Genomic DNA, 18,358 nt, shown 5'->3' on the forward strand with positions numbered 1-18,358 from the left:
CTAGGGAAGAGAAATTACCTCCGGAAGTCAGGTACTGACCGACCTCCCCACACTTAAGGCTTTGCACCGTCCTCGATGCCATCTGTTAGGAACAGGGGTGGGCTGGTTGCAGTATCTCCACAGTTGGGACCATCATGGCTCCCTGTGCTGGTAAAAAAATGGAGTCCGGGGTGTCTGAGTCCTTGAAGTGTCCCCTGAGTAGCTCCTTGAGGTGTTTGAATCGGCGCTCATTACGGCGCTCTCTTAACTTCGCTTTCTGTTCTTGCCGGTCCAATCTTTTGATTATCTGCTGGAGTAGTTCATCTGTTGTAGGTGCTTGTGGTGCTGAAGAAGGAATATCTTCAACCGGAGCAGTGAGAAGGCTTGTAGTGGCTGCTGGAAGTCTAAGGTACTTCCCATTGGGATATACTAATCATCCTGTGGAAGCATGGCTTTGGTGTCTCCAGCTCTGTAGGAAACTCCAGCTGCTGAGACAAGATCTGAGACCAAGGCGGGAAAAGGTAAGTTGCCCACAATTTGTACGTGTCCCATGACATTCCGGATATGTCTTGGTAGATTCAGAGGCTAGTCTGTAAGGATGCACCATAGTAGAACGGCCATGTCTGCAGTGAAGGAGGTCTCGTGAGTGCTCGGAAAGAAGTAATGGGACATGATCTATGCCCATACGCGAGCCTCCAAGGTAAGTGCTGAAGCTGATATTCCCTTAGGGCGGGTACGATGGTATCCGTAGATCCAACGGCTGCCAGGTAGTGCGATAACTCTGAGAATGGCTTCCCAGTCAAATTGGTACATCTGGCACTTGAGTGCGGCTTCTTGAAAGGCGTCAAATCCTTCTGGAATAGGGGGAAGACTCAAAGCTTGTTGAATAGCCTCTTCTATAATGGGGACTTGCTTCTGACGGACAAAGACAGACTGCAGGGTAGGCAGGTAGAAGTTAGAGTAGAACTCAACTACCCAAGAAAGATTGACCTGCTTCTGTTGTCTCTGTAGGAAACCCCATTGTCTTCGTTCAATTTGCGGCTCAACAAAAGTAGCAATATTGGGCGGGAGGATAAGAAGGTGTTCGTTGTTGTAACTCCTTTCAGCTAGAATAGGGAACATCTGCTCACAGTAGCGATTTGGAAATCGCGCAGTGTCCTTTGCTGGAAAGGCTTTTTCCTTTTCATCAACCTTGATGATCCTCTTAACTCTTTTTGTTGAGGGCTTGACTACAGTTGAAGAAGGCACTGCCACTAGTGCTCTTTTAGTTCCTCTCCTTGCTGGGGGTTTGGGAGTAGCTTTCTCTTTTCCTTTCTTGGTGGCCATCCTGAAAAGGGAAGAGAGAGTAAGTTGAATTCAAAGAGATATATAGCAAGGAAGAAAACGAAAAAGATGGTGATGGATGCACATTAGGAGGTAACTGACATTAACACACGCTCATGAGTACATGTGAAAAGTCATCAAAGGAAAATAGCTAGTGCATATAGTGACAAGTGAAAGCAAGGTGTTTATTGGCATGCCGGAAAAGGGCACGAGTAACATAGACCAAGCATTACTTTATAACAAACCATCACGTTTGTATTGACAATTAAATTCAATTAATATAATAGTAAAGGAAATTTGTGAAAAGCAAGCGTTGAATATTAGAATAACATAGAGAAGTGCATAATGCCATATGGGCTTTTTCACAAACACATAGCATGCAAGGTAAATAAAGTATAGAAAGTAGTAAAGTGAACATGCAAGCAACCTTTTAAACAAAATAATATATAATTGCCAAATAATTTGCAACAATCCACAAGCATATAAGGAAGAATAATGACTCAAATAAAATTCTGACACCATGTAAAATGAAAAGAAGAAGAAAGAAAATATGAATAATGAAAAGAAAAAAAAGAAAAGAAAATAACATATAAAATAAGAAGAATGAGAGAAAAGGAAAGAGGGAAGAAGAAAATAAAACCTTGGTAATGGAGGTGAGAGAGATAGAGAGTGAAAGGTGAGATAGAAGGAAGAAGGGAGGAGGAAGAAATAAGGAAGGAAAAGAAAAATTAGGATTTGGAGAAGAGAAAGATATGATATTTGGAAAAACTAGGAAAACTGTGCGCCACAAGCGACGCGATTGCATGCGGCACACGGTCGCGCGACTTGCGCTTAAGGTGATTGACGCGATCGCGTCGGCCACGCGATCGCGTGACCCAGTTTGTGCCAGTGGCGCGAGGGTTGCCTCGCACTCGCACAACTCTCTGTTCAAGATTATTAAATGGCAAATTTTAGGTGGCGCGATCGCGTGAGGCATGCGATCGCGTGAGTGGGCAGTTTATAGGGTACGACGCGATCGCGTGGGGCACGCGGTTGCGTGAAGGGGATTGCGCGTCCAGCGCCAGTCCAGCACCACTCTAGCACAACTTTCAGCTGTGCACCCGTTTTACGTCGAAAATCAGGGCACGCGGTCACGTGGGAGGCCATTATGCCCATATGACACGGACGCGTCAGCAACGCAATCGCGTGGGTTGATTTGTGCCACTGGCACGCCTCCAGCCACGCTCCAGCATGACTCTCTATTCGTTTTTATTTTTCTCTCCTCTCCTTGTCACACGGACGCGTCGCTGATGCGGTCGAGTCGCATGGCACCTTCCTTTTTTTTTATAAATATGCAGATGCAGATGCACGAAAGTACTGATAAAGAGAAGAGTTATTGAATATGAAAAACTAAAAATAAAGAAAAGAACGATCATACCATGGTGGGTTGTCTCCCACCTAGCACTTTGCTTTAACGTCCGTAAGTTGGACGCTCCACTAGCTCAATCTTCTGCTATGTGGGGATCCTCCAAGAGGAAGATCTCAAGCTCCTTGTTTTTCTGCATCTTCTCGCCATGGTATAGCTTCAGGCATTGTCCATTAACTTTGATAAGCTCAGAACTTGAAGGATGACTTAGGTGATAAACTCCGTACGGTTCGGCCTTCTCTACTCTGTATGGAACTTCCCATCTGGATCTCAACTTTTCTGGCATGAGCCTCAGACGAGATTTTTAAAGGAGGGCTAAATCCCCAGGTTGGAACTCTTTCCTCTTGATGTGCTGATCATGTGCATTCTTCATCTTTCCCTTGTATAGTATTGAGTTCTCATAAGCTTTTAGGCGAAGGCTTTCCAGTTCTTGCAGTTGCAACTTCCTTTTAGCTCCAGCGTTCTCCATCCCCATGTTGCACTCCTTGACTGCCCAAAAGGCTTTGTGCTCTACCTCAACAGGGAGATGACAAGCTTTTCCATAAACTAAGCGGAACGGACTCATCCCAATGGGTGTTTTGTATGCTGTTCTGTATGCCCAGAGTGCATCTTGTATCCTAGTGCTCCAGTCCTTTCTATGAGGTTTGACTATCTTCTGTAAGATACGCTTTATCTCTCTGTTCGACACCTCGGCTTGCCCATTGGTCTGAGGATGGTATGCTGTCGCAACCTTATGAATTATCCCATGCTTCTTCATTAGTCCTGTTAGTCTTCTGTTACAAAAATGGGTGCCTTGATCGCTCACGATTGCTCATGGGGATCCAAAGCGACAGATAATATGGTTTCTCACAAAGGAAACAACAGTGTTAGCATCATCAGTGCGGGTAGGAATTGCTTCCACCCATTTGGAAACGTAGTCCACAGCTAATAATATATAAAAATAACCATTAGAATTTGGAAATAGACCCATGAAGTCAATGCCCCAAACATCAAAAATTTCACAGAAAAGCATAATTTGTTGAGGCATCTCATCCCTCCTGGATATATTACCAAATTTTTGGCATGGGGGGCAAGATTTACAAAATTCAGCAGCGTCTCTAAAAAGAGTAGGCCACCAGAATCCACAGTCCAAGATTTTTCTTGCAGTTTTTTGAGGGCCAAAATGTCCTCCACTCTTAGATGAGTGACAGGCCTCTAAGATGGACTGAAATTCTGATTGAGGCACACACCGTCTAATTACCTGATCAGCGCCACATCTCCATAAATATGGGTCATCCCATATATAATATTTAAACTCGCTTTTCAGCTTGTCTCTTTAATGCTTAGAAAAGTTTGGAGGAAATGTGCGGCTAACTAGAAAATTAGCTACAGGTGCATACCAAGGGGATACTTCAGATACTGCTTGCAGGTTATCAAATGGAAAATTATCATCTATAGGAGCAGAATCATCCTTAATGTGCTCAAGGCGACTCAAGTGGTCTGCCACTAAATTCTGGTTACCAGTCCTATCCTTTATTTCTAAATCAAATTCTTGTAATAGCAGTATCCAACGTATGAGCCTTGGTTTGGACTCCTTTTTAGATAATAGATACTTTAAAGCTGCATGGTCTGAATACACTACTACTCTAGTACCAAGTAAATAAGCTCGGAATTTGTCCAGAGCAAAAACAATAGCAAGAAGCTCTTTCTCAGTAGTAGTATAATTGGACTGGGCAGCGTCTAAAGTCTTAGACACATAAGCAATAACAAAAGGATCCTTACCTTCGCGCTGAGCCAGCGCTGCTCCTACTGCATGGTTGGAAGCATCGCACATGATTTCAAACAGCTGGCTCCAGTCTGGTCCTCTCACAATTGGAGCTTGAGTCAGGGCGGCCTTCAGCTTATCAAACGCTTGCTTGCAATCTTCACTGAACTCGAACTCAATATCCTTCTGTAGTATTCTGGATAAGGGAAGTGCTACCTTACTAAAGTCCTTAATAAATCTCCTGTAAAAACCTGCATGGCCCAGGAACGAACGGACTTCCCTCACAGAAGATGTGTAAGGTAAACTAGAAATAACACTCACCTTTGCTGGGTCTACAGAAATGCCATTATTAGATACCACATGTCCTAATACAATACCTTGTTTTACCATAAAATGACATTTTTTAAAATTTAATACAAGGTTTGTATTAACACATCTATCTAATACTCTAGATAATCCATCTAAGCAAAGGCTAAAAGAATCACCATAAATGCTAAAATCATCCATAAAAACCTCCATACAGTCCTCAATAAGATCAGAGAAAAGACTCATCATACACCTTTGAAAAGTAGCTAGTGCATTGCACAAGTCAAAGGGCATTCTCTTGTAAGCATAAGTCCCAAAAGGACATGTAAAAGTGGTCTTTTCCTGATCCTCAGGAGCTATATGAATATGGAAATAACCTGTGTAACCATCTAAAAAGCAATAATGTGATTTACCTGACAGGCAATCCAGCATTTGATCAATGAATGGAAGTGGGTAGTGATCCTTACGGGTAGCTTGGTTGAGATGCATGTAATCAATGCAGACTCTCCAAGCATTCTGAACTCTAGTTGCTATAAGCTCTCCATGCTCATTCTTCACTGTAGTGACTCCAGACTTCTTGGGCACCACTTGTACTGGGCTAACCCATTCACTGTCTGAAATGGGATAGATAATACCTGCTTCCAATAGTCTGGTCACTTCCTTTTTGACAACTTCCAAAATAGTGGGATTCAATCTTCTTTGGGGTTGACGGACAGGTCTTGCTCCCTCTTCTAAAAATATTCTGTGCTCACATACTTGAGGGTTGATGCCTACTATGTCTGCCAAACTCCACCCAATTGCTTTCTTATGCCTCCTCAGTACATCAAGTAAATGCTCTTCTTGTTGGGAAGTGAGTTCCCTTGCAATGATAACGGGGAACTTCTGCTCATCTTCAAGATAAGCATATTTGAGATGTGGAGGAAGAGGTTTTAGTTCCAACTTCTGATCATGGGTAGGCTCTGGATTGTCTGGAGCTTGTGAAAATGCTGAGGTGCCCTCATTGTCAGTCAAGAGGGTCCCCACACTTGGACCTTGTCCAATGTGCTTCTCTTCTAACTCTTCCTTGTGAACTTCAGATACAGTTTCATCTATGACATCACACTGGAAGATAGAATGATCTTCTGGAGGGTTGTTTATGACTCCATTCAAATTGAAGATTACTATGCGGCCATCTATTTAAAAAGAGTATGTTCCTAAAAAAGCATCCAATCTGAATTTTGATGTCTTCAGGAATGGTCTTCCAAGTAGGATTGATGATGGCTTATCTGAGTCATTATGACTCCAAGATATAAAAATCAGTGGGGAATGTAAGCCCTTTAATGTTCACTAAAATATCTTCAGCAACTCCAGCCACTGTAATAATGCTTTTATCTGCTAACACAAAACGAGCTGCCGACCTTTTTAAGGGAGGGAGCCTCAAAATATCATATATAGACAAAGGCATTATACTAACACAGGCTCCTAAATCACACATGCAATCATAAATTACTACTCCACCAATAGTACAACTAACTATACAAGGACCTGGGTCACTACACTTCTCAGGTAATCCTCCCATTAAAGCAGATATGGAACTACCTAAAGGAATAGTTTCTAATTCATTAATTTTGTCTTTATGTATACATAAATCTTTTAGAAACTTTGCATATTTAGGTACCTGTTGAATAACATCAAAAAGAGGAACGGTTACCTCAACCTTTTTAAATATTTCTACCATTTTGGGATCGGGTTCCAGCTGCTTCTTGGGCTTCCTTGCAAGTTGTGGAAATGGAAGGGGAGTGGTGTTTTCTGCAGTGTCTACGCCTCTTGGTGCTTCCTCATGTGGTTGGGCTTCTTCTTTTTCAGTTATGTCCTGTATGTCTTCTTCCCCTTCAACATCTTCTATTTCTACGACCTCTTCAGCTGAGGCATGCTCTGGTGGGCTTGGCTCCTCCTGATTCCTCTCCTGCAGTGTGGTTCTAGACCTTAGGGTGATGGAATTAATGCCCCCCTTCGGATTGGGTAATGGTTGAGAGGGAATTCCAGTGGAACTTGAAGGTTGGTTATTGGAATTTTGCATTGATCCAATCTGTGAGACAAGAGCTTGCAAAGTAGCAGTCAGACCATTCAGACTGGCATTAATGTTATTTTCCATGGTCTGTTGACTTCGCTCAAAAAATTTTAGTAACTCTTCATTAGGAGATGAAGAAGGGTGAGTAAATTGAGAGGTCTGCTGTTGGGTATTCTGTGGTCCTTGGGATTGCCTCAGGTGAGGTGCTCTGTAAGGTTGGTTCTGCTGCCTGTTGTTATTATTATTCCACCTCTGATTTCCTTGATTATCTCTGCCTCCTCTGTTATTGTTGTCCCTCCAATTCTGGTTAAAATTGTCTTGCCATCCATGGTTATTATTTCCACCTTGATTGTACCCTTGGTTGGGGCGGTCATAGAAATTATGAGTGGATGCCACCATGTTGTCTTCCTATTGGAGTTGCGGGCATTCATCAGTATAATGGCTATAATCAGCACAAATTTTGTAAATTCTCTGTGGGACTAACTGTTGGTTTTGCTATGGTGAAGGGGATTGAGCTTGCTGAACTTGTTGTTGATTCAATTGCATTTGCTTCAGCAGGTGGGTCATTTCACAGATACTCTAAGTTAGAGCAGTAGTCTCTCTGCTAGAGGATACTTCTGCAACGGCTTTTGAACGGCCTTGCTTCTGTCTGTGGTTCCTAGTAGATTCAGCTAAGTCGCTGATCAATTGCCATGCCTCGTCAGTGGTCTTGTACTTTTTCATAGACCCATTGCTAGCACTTTCCAATGTGGTCTCATCTTGGGGCCTCATACCCTGTGTGATGTAGCTGAGTAACACTATCTTGTCGATCATGTGGTGGGGGCATGCTTCCAGAAGACTATTGAAGCGCTCCCAGTATTCAAAGAGAGTCTCGTTGTCATCTTGAACAATCGTGGAAATGTCTTTTCTCAGTTTATCAGTAATTTTAGATGGGAAGAATTTCTCCAAAAACTCTTTTCTGAGCATATTCCAGTTGGATACATTTGCTAGGGATTGAGTGTAGTACCACTCTCTTGCTTTTCCCTCGAGAGAAAACGGGAAAGCTTTCAGCAAAATTGAAGTTTCATCAGCACCATCAGGCCTGACAGTAGAACATGCTGCTTGAAAATCTCTCAGGTGCTTGATAGGCTCTTAAGCAGGTAAGCCATGAAACTTGGGCATCAAATTGAGCAGTGCATTCTTTATTTCAAAATCTGTAGCCACCGTTGGGTGATGCGCTTGAAACGGTTGCATTGTAAAATCAGGGGCTCCTTCCTCATGGATGGTAACTCTTCTGGCTGCCGCCATATTACCTGTACGTAAATCAACTAAATCAGTAGAATGGGGGCTGGTTTCTTCCTCAGATGGTGTTTCAAATCCGCCCTCAGAGAGGACTAACCGACGCCGAGCTCGCCTTATTCGTGAGATGGTTCTTTCAATCTCAGGATCGAATACTGGCAAGCGTGGATCAGGAAGTGAACGCGTCATCTAGCGAAAGAAACATGCAGCCCATAGTAGCAAAATAAAATAAAATGCAAATAAATAAATTCTAATTAATAACTTTAGCACTCTATTGCAACTCCCCGGCAACGGCGCCAAAAATTGATGCAGGCAGAAATTGGCGAATTAAAAAGTGTTAAAATATACGCGTTGCAAGTATAGTTCTTAATTTGCCATAAATCCCCCTATCAATTTAGAAAGGTGTCACAGAAAATTGAAATTTAAAATACTGGGAGTATGAATCCCAGGTCGTCTCCCAACAGGAAATTAAATTGGTAAATTTGAATAATGTAAATAAAAGCCTTGACTGGGAATTGATTAGTTGGAATCCCTATTATTGTTGGAATGCTCTCAGGATTAATTGACAATTGAAGGTTGTCCTGTTTAGTTATCCTTCACTAGGTGAAGGAAAGTCAAACAAGTTGGAATGCTACGTCCGTTCACAAGTTGCAATCCACTTAATAAAAAGGGATTGGTGTCAGTGATTAGGAGGCAATCCAACCAAATTACAATTTTTCTTTCAAGCCTTCCAACTCAAGGGTTCCTTTCAATCAATTCCCCATCAAGTTAGGAAACTACTCGCTCATTGTGAATGTAAAATTCATAGCATATAAAAAGGAATTGAAGGAAGACATTGTAAATAAAAATCGAAATAGTCAATTAAAAATAAAGGTGATCCTTGTATTAAATAATCCTAAAAATATTCCAATGGTAAAATTAACAAAGCAAAGGACATGGAAGAGTGAAGCCAAGTAAAGAAAACGAACTAGAATGACGAAGTCTTGATGAGGTAATAACTCTTCTCAGTGTTCCAATGCCAAAAAAAGTAAGAGAAAATTAAATCCTAAGAACTATGAATGTGTAGAGAGAAAACCTAGAGGAGGAGTAAAAACTAGATCTAAAAACTAAAACTGTGTAGAATGAATGTTCTCGTTGGTTTCTGCATGTTCTCTGGCTCTAGTCTGCTGTTCTGGGCCGAAAATTGGGTCAAAATAGGGTCCAAAATCGCCCCCAGCGATTCTGTAAATTATGCAGATCGCGCATGCCACGCGATCGAGTCGCTCATGCGGACGCATCATTCGCGTTTCGCTTCACCACGCGGGCGCGTCGTCCATGCCTCTGCGTCGCTCGTGCTTTTCCATTTCGCACGGTCGCGTCATCCATGCGGCCGCCTCACTGCGATTTGATCTTCTCCGCGCGGTCGCGTCGTCCATGCGGCCGCGTCGCTTCTCGCTGGTCATCTCCTCAATTTCTTGTGTTCCTTCCATTTTTGCTAGCTTCCTTTCCAATCTCCAACTCATTCTTGCCTTATAAAGCCTGAAATGCTTAACACACAGATCACGGCATCGAATGGAATAAAGGAGAAGTAAAATGTATAATTAAAAGTCTCTAGGAAGCAGTTTTCACTCATGTAATAATTTCAGGAGGGAAATATAAATGCATGCTATTTTAATGAATAAGTGGGTCAGGATCATGAAAAAACCACACAATTAATCACAATATAAACCATAAAATAGTGGTTTATCAATATTACCTAAGATTTATCCATGGATTTTCGCAAATCGCGTTGCCGATGACTAAGCTAACTCGGAAGGATACACCGTTTGTGTGGACATCAGAGTGCAAGGAAAGTTTCTAAACCTTGAAGGAGAAATTGACCTTAGTGCCAATTTTAATCCTACCAAAACCACATGAACCGTTTGAAGTTTATTGTGATGCCTCGTTGAAAGGATTGGATTGTGTGTTAATGCAACACCGAAATGTGGTAGCTTATGTTTCGCATCAGCTAAGATCACATGAGGTAAATTATCCAACTCATGACTTAGAATTGGTGGCGATTGTATTTGCATTGAAAATTTGGAGATACTACTTGTACGGGGTAAAGTTTAGAGTCTTTTCTGATCATAAGAGTCTCAAGTACATCTTTAATCAGAAAGAGCTCAACATGTGCCAAAGAAGATGGATGGAGTTACTGAAAAATTACGACTTTGAACTGAGATATCACTCCTGAAAGACTAATGTAGTACGGATGCCTTCAGTAGGAAGTCATTGACAGTTGCTTGGATGCGGATTAAAAAGGAGGAATTGGTACACAACTTTGCGAAGCTTAAGTTGGACATTGGAGAAATTGACAAAAGGGCTTGTTTAGATCAATTACACATCTAATCATTGTAACACAAACAACCTAGAATTCAACCAAAATTACAACTTATTAATTTTATTTTAGAAATTTCGACAAAATTTTGCTTATACTTAGAAACCTCCACCAAACGATATTTTTAGTTATTATAAACCAAAACATTTCAATAATAACATGAACATAATTCAATTCATATCTTTAAAACTTTTTTATGAAAATTCGGTAAAATTTTCTCTAAAATTAAAAGCCTTCACCAAACACAATTCTCATTTTTTCACAAAGCAAACAATTGCAATCATAATTTAAAACAAGTAATCATAAATTTACTAAATTAATTAATGTAAATAGAAACCATAAATTAATCAACTTAACTTAAATATAAATTAAGCTAATTAAAAATAAATAACTTCACCTAACCCTGAATAACCTAAATTAACATTACTAACTAATGAAAGACATTTAGATTCTAAACTAACAAAATCTCAAAATAAACCCTCCTAAACACTAATGAAATAATTTTGATAAATTAAGGTAACCTAAAGTATCCTAAGAAAAACAAAACTTCATCAAATAAAAAATAAAATCATTTCCTAATCACTTTGTAAATATTCAAAATGTAAATAAATAAGAAATTACAATTTAAATTAAAATTAATATAATTAAAAGAGAGAAATGAAACACAGTTTAAACAAGTTAAATTCTATCAGATTTTTTTGCCATCCGAAAAAAAAATTGACAGTAATAATTATTTCATTTAACAAAATGATGCGTTTTAAGAAAATTAAATGAATTACTCTCGGATTATTCTGTCAGAAAATTTGACAATAATAAGTGCACCAATATAAATAAAATTTGCGTCATTTCTTATTATCGTATTTTTTGGCAGAATCACTACAAGAAAAACACCCATTCAGGTACACTTGAAAAGTGTAGCCAAAAGTGAAAAAAAATGATGCCTTAGGCTACGGCTACGCCTTTTGGGCTACGGCTACGCTTTTTGGGGTGATTCCTATTCGGCCGTTGCCTATTCTCAAAGGCTACGCTTTTCTGCACCAAAGGCTACGCTTTGGGCATTTGGGAATAGGCTACGCTTTTCAAGTGATGCTGTCCAGGATCAAAGGCTACGCTTTTTAGCTTTCATTTTTTTAGAATAGGCTACGCTTTTCAACGCTACTGCATCACTTGTAAAGCGTAGCCACATTGTATACCATAGCTCTTTTTTATAAGTGTAGCTTTAGGTCCCTCTTTTTTTTTTTTTTTTGTTATACTATAGCTACTGTATATAAGTATAGCCTTAGGTCCCTCATTGTTTTTTTTTTATTTTCTATATATATATATATATATATTCTAATAAATTTTTTTTAAAACCTAATATTTAGTAATATGATTATATATATAATCCTATTTTTTTAATTAAATTGGTCAAAAATTATAAAATAAAAATAAATACATAATAATACCATACAATATTCTTTAAATAATAAAAATTATCCTTTAACAAAATATATTTATAATGAACTAAAAATATTGAGATGATCATAAATGAGTATTCATACATCTCACACTAAATTAAATATACCCATATCAAAATATACATTAGACCACTTAGAATTTACTACTAATAAACTATAAAAAACCAAAATATTGTATTCTACATAAGTATCTTCTAATAAAAGTTATTAATCTTCTGATAAAAGAGAAAAAAACAAATTGATGCCAAATAGAGCACCTAACATCTGCGACTAAATTGAACATATATTGAAGCAAATTCTTGGCTTCTCCCATTGAGTGCAACTGATTCCGGCATCCTCTATTCGTAAAGACCCGCTCTCGTTTTTTTGCCTCGGAAAGCTGAGAAGTCATTGCCACAAGTTAATTAGATGATATGCTTAACATGCCTTCAAAGAAAAGAGTGCAGGTGTCTCCATATGTCAGCGATCATTAGTGACATAGTAGTAAAGTTAACTTACCAACTTGACACATAGTGATATCTTTCAAGAACTAAATTGAAAGTATTGAATCTTTAATCAGTTTAATGAACCATATCGACTTATGTGTGATTTTTGATAATCCAATTTTAATATTATCTCGTGAATCAAGTCACGTGAGACCAAATAGGTTAATTGACACTACTTACCAATACCTTCAATGATAGTTTTTCATCACTTAGAATAGGCAATTTGCTTCTAAAAACTAGCTTTGATACATCAGGTGCCTTTGATGACCTGCATTATTATCCAACAACTCATATATTTTGTCACTTTCTCCTAATAAAGGAAGAAACAAATATGAATGATGATGATTCATTAGTTAATAGTACCTAGTTTCATCAACACAGAAGGAAGTAGAAGTAGAAGTAGTAATAGTTGTAGTAGTTGAGGTTCCATTTCCATAATTTGAAAGACAGAAATAAATTGGTGTTAGTTCAGAAAGTTGGTCATTTGCAATAGCCAAAATGCCAAATGGTCCAAAAAATATGTCCAACTGAACAACAAAAAATAAATAAATAAATAAAAATCAGGAAAATATAAAGTAAAACCATGATTACTGTGAGATACAAGTTGTAACAATGCAACCAATAACTATGGAAAAATCCTGTGTTGCAGGGCCAATGTGTAATGGCACTACTGTGCCAGGTTTAACCAATAATTCCTTAAATTCATCACTGCTAAGTCTCAAGCTCTCTATTTCTTCCACTGGCCATTGAAGCAAATTAGTTCCAGTCTTCTTGTCATACAATACTGTTCACGAAATAGTCTGATTCCAGCAGCCAAAACACAAACATTTGTGGATTAGAGATTCTTACTAATTAAAGTAATTTACCCATCAATATATAAGATCAAATTACAATGTGTCAAACTTTTAAAGTTGACTCTTTGTGCTACTAAAGTACTTGTTTTCTATTTTCTTTCTTTTCCTTTTGAATTCAGGCATTATCATATTGAAATTGGTATAGTAGGTCAGTAGCACATGTTTGAAAGTGCCATTTGAAATTTGAAGTAGATTCACAAAAACCAGGACTGAGAATTATTAGATAAACATTATCAATCAAGAACACATAACACAACATAAGGAACCAAAAAAAGATAAACATTACCAGACACTTAACATCGATAACACGACATAAGATCTTCGACGGAAGATCGTATTTGAGAGAGAGAGAGAGAGAGAGAGACTACCTGGCACCAGGGAAAAGAGGACGAAGAGAGAACAGTTCAGCCATTATAGCACCCATTGCCCACATGTCTAAATGAGTGACAGAAAATTCAGTAAATAAAATGGTACTTATCATCACTCCAAACAGTATTAATTTGATCATTATCGCTGTTTAAAGCATATACTTACCAACTTTGGAGCTATACAGATAAGATTGAAGTAGCATTTCAGGAGCACGATACCTAACAGAAGCCAGCGTACAACTTATAAACTGCACAATACACAACTGAACAAATTACATACAAAAGTTGAAAGCACTTACCACCGTGTGGAGACATACTCAGTGTAGGGTGGTTGTGAACTGATCTCACGTGCTAGGCCAAAATCAGAATAGACCATAGTATAAATCTCCATTTGCTACACAATAACAACTTCATTAAAATGTCAACCTAAATGATTCATAATTTATAGAAAAAGCTAGGTAATTCTTGAGAAGTTTGAAAAAAAAAAAGCTAACATACTCAAAAAGCATGTTCTCTATTTTATCATATAGCACATTTAACAAAGGATTCGGATGCAATGATAAACGTACCAGGCTTCAGATAACGGTGGAAGTATCCCCACTGGTGCATATAAGCAAGACCTTGGAAAACTTGAAAACACCAATTCCTAACTTCACCCTCAGAAAACATCTTCTCCCTGTCTTTCATAAGTTGGTACAGGTTGCATTCCTAAATCACCCAAAAAATTGAAACATCAATTACTGGACTTTGCACAAGATGATGCAGACCACATCTAATGAAGAACTGGCCACCCACCATGTACTCAAAAACAAAGTACAGAATGTCACTTTCTCGAATAACTTCCTTTAGCTTCACAATATTTGGGTGGTTCATTTTTCTTAGTGACTGCAAACCAAGAGAAATTGAAGTAAGTTATAAACAGAAAATAAAAAGCCATATAGCAATAATGTTAGTCCTCACAGCAGTGGCCATGGTTGCAGCAAAACAGAATATTCAAATTGGATAGGAATTAAAAGCAATTACAACCCTGGGGATTCAAGATAAAGTAAGGACTAGAATTAAAATCAGAATATGGAAACCATAGCGGTGATAAAACAGAGCATACAAATTCAATCTAATCGATGGCAGCAGCGGTGGCGGAGCAGGACGGCATGAGAGCAGACCTCGCCCTTCTCCCCCTTGTCGCGTTTCTGCTCCTCTGTCTTCCGTGCATCTCGTGCTTTCCACTCTCCTCTGCCCTAATCAGCGTTGACTGTGTCTGTGGTGACGAAGGCTTCGGCGGTTACAATGAAGTGCGGCGGCGCATCGGTGGCCATGGAAGCACCGCGACAACAAGGCGTCACCTCCCTCCTGCGCGACGCTCCTCCTGATTCTCCCTCTCTCAGGCACGACTCTTCCTCTCCAAACGACGCGATGGCAGTGACAGCACCAAGTCCCGCGGCGAGATGGCGACGCGGCGAGACACGAGCGGCGGGCTCCAGGCCGGCGGTGGCGGCTCGCGAGGACGACGACAACGAAGCGGCGATGGCCAGTGGCACCGGCGCAACCTTCCTCTTCTCTTCTTCCCCCTCGGTTCTCTCTTTCTCTCCGCTATCCCTTTTCCCTCTTTTCCTTTTACTGCTGCTGTGTCTTAGGTTGAATTAGGAAGAAAGGAAAACTGTTGCTGTGTATTGGTCAGAGAAGGGAAACATTGGTGGTGGCTAGGTTAGAAGGGGTTAGAGCTTTTTGGGGCTTAATTTAGGAATTAGGGTATAATTTGGGACAAAAGTGAAATTAAAAATTTCGGGTAAATTGAGGTATGGTCAATTTTAATAAAATTAAAGTATATTATAAAAAATTGAAATCTAATTTGCTCTTTTAAAATTATTTTAAAAATACTACTTAATTATCAATTTACTAATCAGTTTTTAATCAAATATTCTAATTTTAAAATTAGAAATATAATTTATTTTCTGTTTATAAAAATTAAAGTATTAAATTTCAAAATCTCAATTATTTAACTAAATCGTATAAAATTCTTATTCTTTTACAACTGTTAAGTTGTATAATTTAAATATATAAAATTATTCAATAATTATAAGATTAAGTAAATTTTCAATTTAATTATCAAAACTTGATTTAATTACTTTTAATAAAATAATTTCTAAAAATAAAATTTTTAATGAATATATAAGTTGAAATTAACTCATAGTAATATTTTTCGAAAATTTTGGATCTTACATCTTTTTTTATTGTGAGAGGGTTTCTGAAGGCTACTAAGTGTGAGTTTTGAAGGGACAAAAATTTGACTAAGTGTGTGAGTTTGCTTTTGAGAAAGTGAGGAAAAAAATTTATCAAGTGTAAGTTTTTGGCTTTAGATACATTAGGCATCACTTTTAAAGTGCACCCAAAACTTAATAAATAGGCTACCCTTTAAAAGCACTCTCTTTAATACAAAAAGTGAACTCATAGATATCAATATACGGCTACGCTTTATAAGTGATTTCTATAATACCTAAGGCTACACTTTTTAAATGATGCCAGAATTGTGTTTTCTTTTCTCTTATAAAAAGGCAACACTGAGAAAAGCGTAGCCTATTCTATGAATAGGCTACGCTTTTCAAGTGTAGCTTAAAAAAAGTGTGGCTGAATGAGTATTTTTCTTGTAGTGAATGCTAAATCTGATGCTAAAGTTTATTTTGCAACAAAATTATCACGCAAACCGTTATAAAAATTGCCGATAAAAATCACAGGCAATGATTGCCGCTGAATCCAATAGTAATGAGCGTGGTTTTTGTAATGCACATGCGTGCCAAATCAAATATCATTACTGTTTAATTTAATTAACAAATGAAATTGGAAGGGGTTGGAGTTTTTGTTTGGAAGTGATGAGACACTATTATATTTTGTCACCCTTCAAAGCAAATGTAGCAAAAACACGAAACAATAATGGACATGGCACTTGAGAGCCCTCTTGTTCCCTAGAGAAGAGTAGAGGGACCAAAGCATTATTCTATAAATAAAGGTACGTACATGTTTATATTTCTTTCCATTTCTGGGTACAAAGCTATGTGTTTACTCAAACTACAAGACATAGATCTATCTATTTATTGGTTCCTACCACAAAGCCACATAATAGCCTTAGGGATGACTACTGTTTTGGACATCCCAAAAATTAGATCACTCATGTTGGCCTGCCCCTATTTGTAGTGATTTGAGATTACAAATGCACGAGGGTCTCGTTTTACAACTCTAAGTAGACACAACACATGCCAAGATTTTTACCATTTATAACATAGTAGCCAAAACTAATTAAATAAAGGAACAACCCTAGCTATAGCTAAGAAAACAATAGGGTGTGAGTAGAGAAGAATAATCAGAAATTGCAGATGTATACATAGATACCGTTTATATACTGAATTAAGTATATAAGTCAGTCTTAGGATTATTGTCCAACATTTTTATTTATATGCTAAGTGATGATGTTTGAATATTTTTTTTTTTTAAAATAAAAAGTAGATGTTAACGAAAAACACATCTAATATAAGTTGAACTTTTGAACATTCTTAAGATAAGTAAGCATTTAGAGATAATAAGGAAAATATTTATATAAAATATACATATGATATAATTAAATGTTAAAAAATAAATTCCTTTATCCAATTTAGCTTTGTTTGAAATTTTAAATTTTGATTTTTTGTTTCATTAACAATGTTACGGATCAAGATGCCTTTGTTTTTTTTAATGATTTTATAACATGAATTTTTTATAAATTGATTTGTTTAATTTAAAAAAATAGATTTTATTTTATTTTCTAAAATTTACAAACTACATAAATAAAAATACATGTATGCTACACATACAAGTTTTTTTGACTTACAAGTCTTACAAGTTGGGACAAATCCAACAGAAGCTACGTTCACCCACAAAAACGTGTTAATACGCGCATCACGTTTCCAAAGCGTTCCTTTACCATTATGAACGACTCTTCTTCTTCTTCCTTGACAAAAACCACAACTGTCATTGTTTCTTCGCGTTTCTCCTCCTACTCCTCTTCTTCCTTCTTCTTCTCCTTCTTCTTTGTGTTTCTCCTCCTTTTTCTTCGCGTGTTTCATCTTCATCGTCGTGTTTCTCCTCCTTCTTCTTTTGATTTTGCAACATTATGTATTTTTTTCTTCTTTATTTAATTTTTTCTCCTAAAAAGAATTATGAGAATATGAAATAAGAAGATGAAGAAGAAGAAACAGCAGAAGATGAGGAGGAGGAAGAGAAAGAATTCTGAATTTGTCAGAATAACAATACACCTAAATATCTTCGTTTTACACCCAAATATCTTCGTTTTACACCCAAATTTGCTGCAAATACAGAAATGATATGCTACGTGTACACTAAAATCAACCATCAAAGTCAGCCACCAGTATAAAATACTTACTGGAATATAAATATACATTGAAAATAAATTAAACCACAAATGTATTTATACACAAATACATTGGTAGATGATTTTAGTAGCTGATTTTAGTGTACAAATAGCATTTTAGTATAGAAAAATATTTCCTCTAAAGTTGCATTTTTTTCTTCTTCTCCTTTTTCTTATTTATTTCATTCTTTTAGTTAAATGAATGTAAGTTCACCCTCTTCCAAGTAATTTTGCAACATTATGCGTTTTTTCTTCTTCTTTGTTTGATTTTTTTTATTTTTATTCTTATTAAGAGAGTAAAACAAGAAGAAACTTGAGAAAATAAAACAAAAAGGAAAAGATGAATAAGAAAAA

At 37.7% G+C, this 18,358-nt stretch overlaps 1 protein-coding gene and 1 long non-coding RNA gene across 2 annotated transcripts; both read right to left on the reverse strand.

Annotated features, from left to right (window-relative positions):
* Positions 1-12,616: 12,616 nt before the first annotated feature.
* Positions 12,617-13,807, reverse strand: LOC140181806 (uncharacterized). The gene is made up of 4 exons (XR_011877273.1): positions 13,772-13,807; positions 13,606-13,672; positions 12,747-13,183; positions 12,617-12,651 (listed from the first exon to the last, which is right to left on the reverse strand). It is a non-coding gene; the product is annotated as an uncharacterized lncRNA (long non-coding RNA).
* Positions 13,808-13,901: 94 nt separating this feature from the next.
* On the reverse strand, positions 13,902-14,821 carry LOC112779909 (cyclin-dependent kinase F-4-like). Its single transcript, XM_025824266.3, has 4 exons — positions 14,711-14,821; positions 14,401-14,490; positions 14,175-14,313; positions 13,902-13,999 (listed from the first exon to the last, which is right to left on the reverse strand). Exons 2-4 carry the CDS (start codon positions 14,476-14,478, stop codon positions 13,968-13,970), a joined length of 249 nt encoding a protein of 82 aa, XP_025680051.2. The 5' UTR covers positions 14,479-14,490; positions 14,711-14,821; the 3' UTR covers positions 13,902-13,967.
* Between the last annotated feature and the right edge of the window lie 3,537 nt (positions 14,822-18,358).

Source organism: Arachis hypogaea, chromosome 19 (genome assembly GCF_003086295.3).
Source record: "Arachis hypogaea cultivar Tifrunner chromosome 19, arahy.Tifrunner.gnm2.J5K5, whole genome shotgun sequence".
NCBI lineage: Eukaryota > Viridiplantae > Streptophyta > Magnoliopsida > Fabales > Fabaceae > Arachis > Arachis hypogaea.

Excerpts from the sequence above, each read along its gene's own strand:
- LOC112779909 (XM_025824266.3), bottom strand. The coding sequence starts at position 14,478 with ATGAACCACCCAAATATTGTGAAGCTAAAGGAAGTTATTCGAGAAAGT. Across the intron at positions 14,314-14,400 it reads ACTTTGTTTTTGAGTACATG|GAATGCAACCTGTACCAACT; the intron begins GTGGGTGGCCAG and ends TGGGTGATTTAG. Across the intron at positions 14,000-14,174 it reads CCACCGTTATCTGAAGCCTG|CAAATGGAGATTTATACTAT; the intron begins GTACGTTTATCA and ends GTTATTGTGTAG.